The sequence below is a fragment of the Lontra canadensis genome, unplaced genomic scaffold (genome assembly GCF_010015895.1).
Source record: "Lontra canadensis isolate GAN:19392208 unplaced genomic scaffold, GSC_riverotter_1.0 scaffold1587, whole genome shotgun sequence".
Taxonomy (NCBI): domain Eukaryota; kingdom Metazoa; phylum Chordata; class Mammalia; order Carnivora; family Mustelidae; genus Lontra; species Lontra canadensis.
Genome location: NW_022632571.1, coordinates 7,804 through 10,230, shown reverse-complemented (window position 1 = coordinate 10,230; position 2,427 = coordinate 7,804). Strand labels below are relative to the sequence as shown.

Sequence of the window (2,427 nt, the reverse complement as noted above, 5' to 3'; positions counted from 1 at the left end):
GCCCCCTCCCCTCGGGCGGGGGGAGCCGCTGCATGGGGCCGGGGGGGCGGCCCTGCTGCGCGGAGCGGCGGCGGCGGCGGCGGCGGACCCCCCAGGCGGGCTGGGGCTGAGCCCGGGACCGGGGCGGGGGCTCCGGGGGGACCATGCCCGGAGGCCGGCCGGCCGCAGCATGGCTCACGGGCCCGGCGCGCTGATGCTCAAGTGCGTGGTGGTCGGCGACGGGGCGGTGGGCAAGACGTGCCTACTCATGAGCTATGCCAACGACGCTTTCCCGGAGGAGTACGTGCCCACCGTCTTCGACCACTACGCAGGTAAGCCTCGGAACTGCTGACTAAGGGGCCGCTCCCCGGGCCGGGAACTTTGGAACAACTTTGGCGGAGCCCCCTCACCGCCTCCCCCGAGCGCGCTCCGCACCCTCCCCCCCCGCCCGGCCTTACGCGGGGCTCCCGGCCCCACCCCCAGGCCTCCCCTCTGGCCCTCCCTGTAGGGGCCGGGGAGACCCCTCTTCCTACCCCGCCCCAACCCCCTGCCAGTCCCGGCTCCCCACGCTTCCCAACCCTGGGACTGCCTGGGCCGACCTTCTTGACCTTCCCATGGGCTCCTCCCTATTGCCCTAAACCCCGGGGGAGACAACTTGGGGCACTGGTCGAGACGTGGCTAGGGGACTTGGGAGAAGGGAGTGGGCAAGTGGGGCCACATCACATCCCGTCCTCGCCGCCACTTAACAGTGAGCCCGGCACAAGGGAAAAGGGGTGACATCTCCCGGGGAGCGCCCGCATGCCTCCGGCTGGGTTGCCAAAAGCAGGTCCTGATGGGGAGCGAGATTGCCCCAGACCCCGGATAATGGAGCTTCTCTCCCCGCCCCCACTTCTGCCCTTGCAGTCAGCGTCACCGTAGGGGGCAAGCAGTATCTCCTGGGACTCTATGACACGGCCGGACAGGTGAGTGTCTTGGCCCCTGGCCGACACCCCCTTGCCTTTCCTCAATTCAGGGTGGCTGTACGTGGCCTTTGGAAAAGGAGATGTCTAGGAGGGAGGGTGTGTCTTCGAGGGGCCCGTCTGGATCAAGTCTTTATTTCTTTTTTCAAGTCAGCAAATTAGGAAAAGAAAAAAACAAAAACAAACAAATAAAAAAAAACTACCCTAACAAGAAACCCATCCCTGCCCACCCCATGCGAACCCCTGGGCTATGAAAGTTTTTGCCTGTGTGTGCTTTCTGTACGGTGCCTGGTGTGTGGGTCCCAACTCCTGTTGCAAAGTGGCAGCGGCCAATCAAGAAGCGCCCTTATTTTTAGTTGCAGATGACCAGGTCTCCCCCTCGCAGCCTCTGTCTGGTCCCTCATTGGTGAGTGGTCTGCCTGCCGGAGGAGCCTGATTGGTGCGAAATGGCATCATCTAATATGATGGGAAGGCATTTGGTCCTGGTTCTGTTTATTACAACATCATTGCACTCTGGGACTCGAGTCCCTGCAAGCAAACGTAATTTGTGGTGTTACCAGAGGACCACAGGGAAAAAAAAAAGAAAAGAAACAGCCACCATCCAGCCACTCCCCCGGGGGAGGGAGGAGGAGAAAGGGTTAGGAGTTCAGTATGAATCTTGGAGGAGGAGCTTTTTTTTTTTTCCCCCCTCCCCCTTTCCTTCCCTAGGAAGGCCAGGTGACTCTGTCTGGGTTTTCTTTGGGAGAGATTATTGTGCAGAAAGAAAATTCACAAGTCCTCCTGGTAGCCTCTGACCATTAGCATAGCAGAGGTGGCTCTCCTCTCTGACCCTGTCCCTCTTCCTAGACCCACTTTTGCTGTGGAGGTGGGATGATTGCCTGTAATGAAGTTTTGCAGAATCCAGCCCTGTGATTAGACATGCAGCCTTGGGCAGAAGTTTCCACGTGTCGTGCAGACTTGAGTCCTTGAGGACGTGTTGAACAGCTGAGGGGCTTAGAGAGTGTTCTGGCAAGTGTCAGATAGTGCAGTTTTCTTATCTTACGATGGGTTTCAAAACATACCCTGTTCATATACTGTGCCAGATGCTCAGCACTGAGTTGGCACACTTGGGTAAGGGCTCAATAAAGGGGATCTTTTCTTTGTAGCTTTTCTAGATTTGGATTTCAGAATTGTGGTACCAGGTTGGATTCCGAAAAATGCCTTGCAGAGGGTATTTTGATGTGGCTTCTGGTTTCTAAGCTGTTAAGTTAGAAAAGCATCTGAGGATAGAGAAACTGGGGGCAGTGCAAGGTGCCAGAGGCCATCCTGATTCACCAAACCCACCCAGGTCAGTACAATCAGTCCTTAGCTTGCCAGAGCCCCATTTGGGTGCCTGCCTTGTAGCTGTTACTTACTCTATCAGAACGTATGGAGGACAAGAGGCAGAACACAGTCCATTAAGTAAAACCCAACTTTTGAGCTGGACGGGTTGATAAATAACAGGTTGAAA

At 57.1% G+C, this 2,427-nt stretch overlaps 1 protein-coding gene across 1 annotated transcript; it reads left to right on the top strand.

Moving 5' to 3' along the window:
- The first annotated feature begins 6 nt into the window (after nucleotides 1–6).
- LOC116863548 (rho-related GTP-binding protein RhoQ-like) lies at nucleotides 7–1,116 on the top strand. Its single transcript, XM_032850979.1, has 2 exons — nucleotides 7–311; nucleotides 883–1,116. The coding sequence occupies exons 1-2, from the start codon at nucleotides 170–172 to the stop codon at nucleotides 1,098–1,100; spliced, it is 360 nt and encodes a 119-aa protein (XP_032706870.1). The 5' UTR covers nucleotides 7–169; the 3' UTR covers nucleotides 1,101–1,116.
- The last annotated feature ends 1,311 nt before the right edge of the window (nucleotides 1,117–2,427 follow it).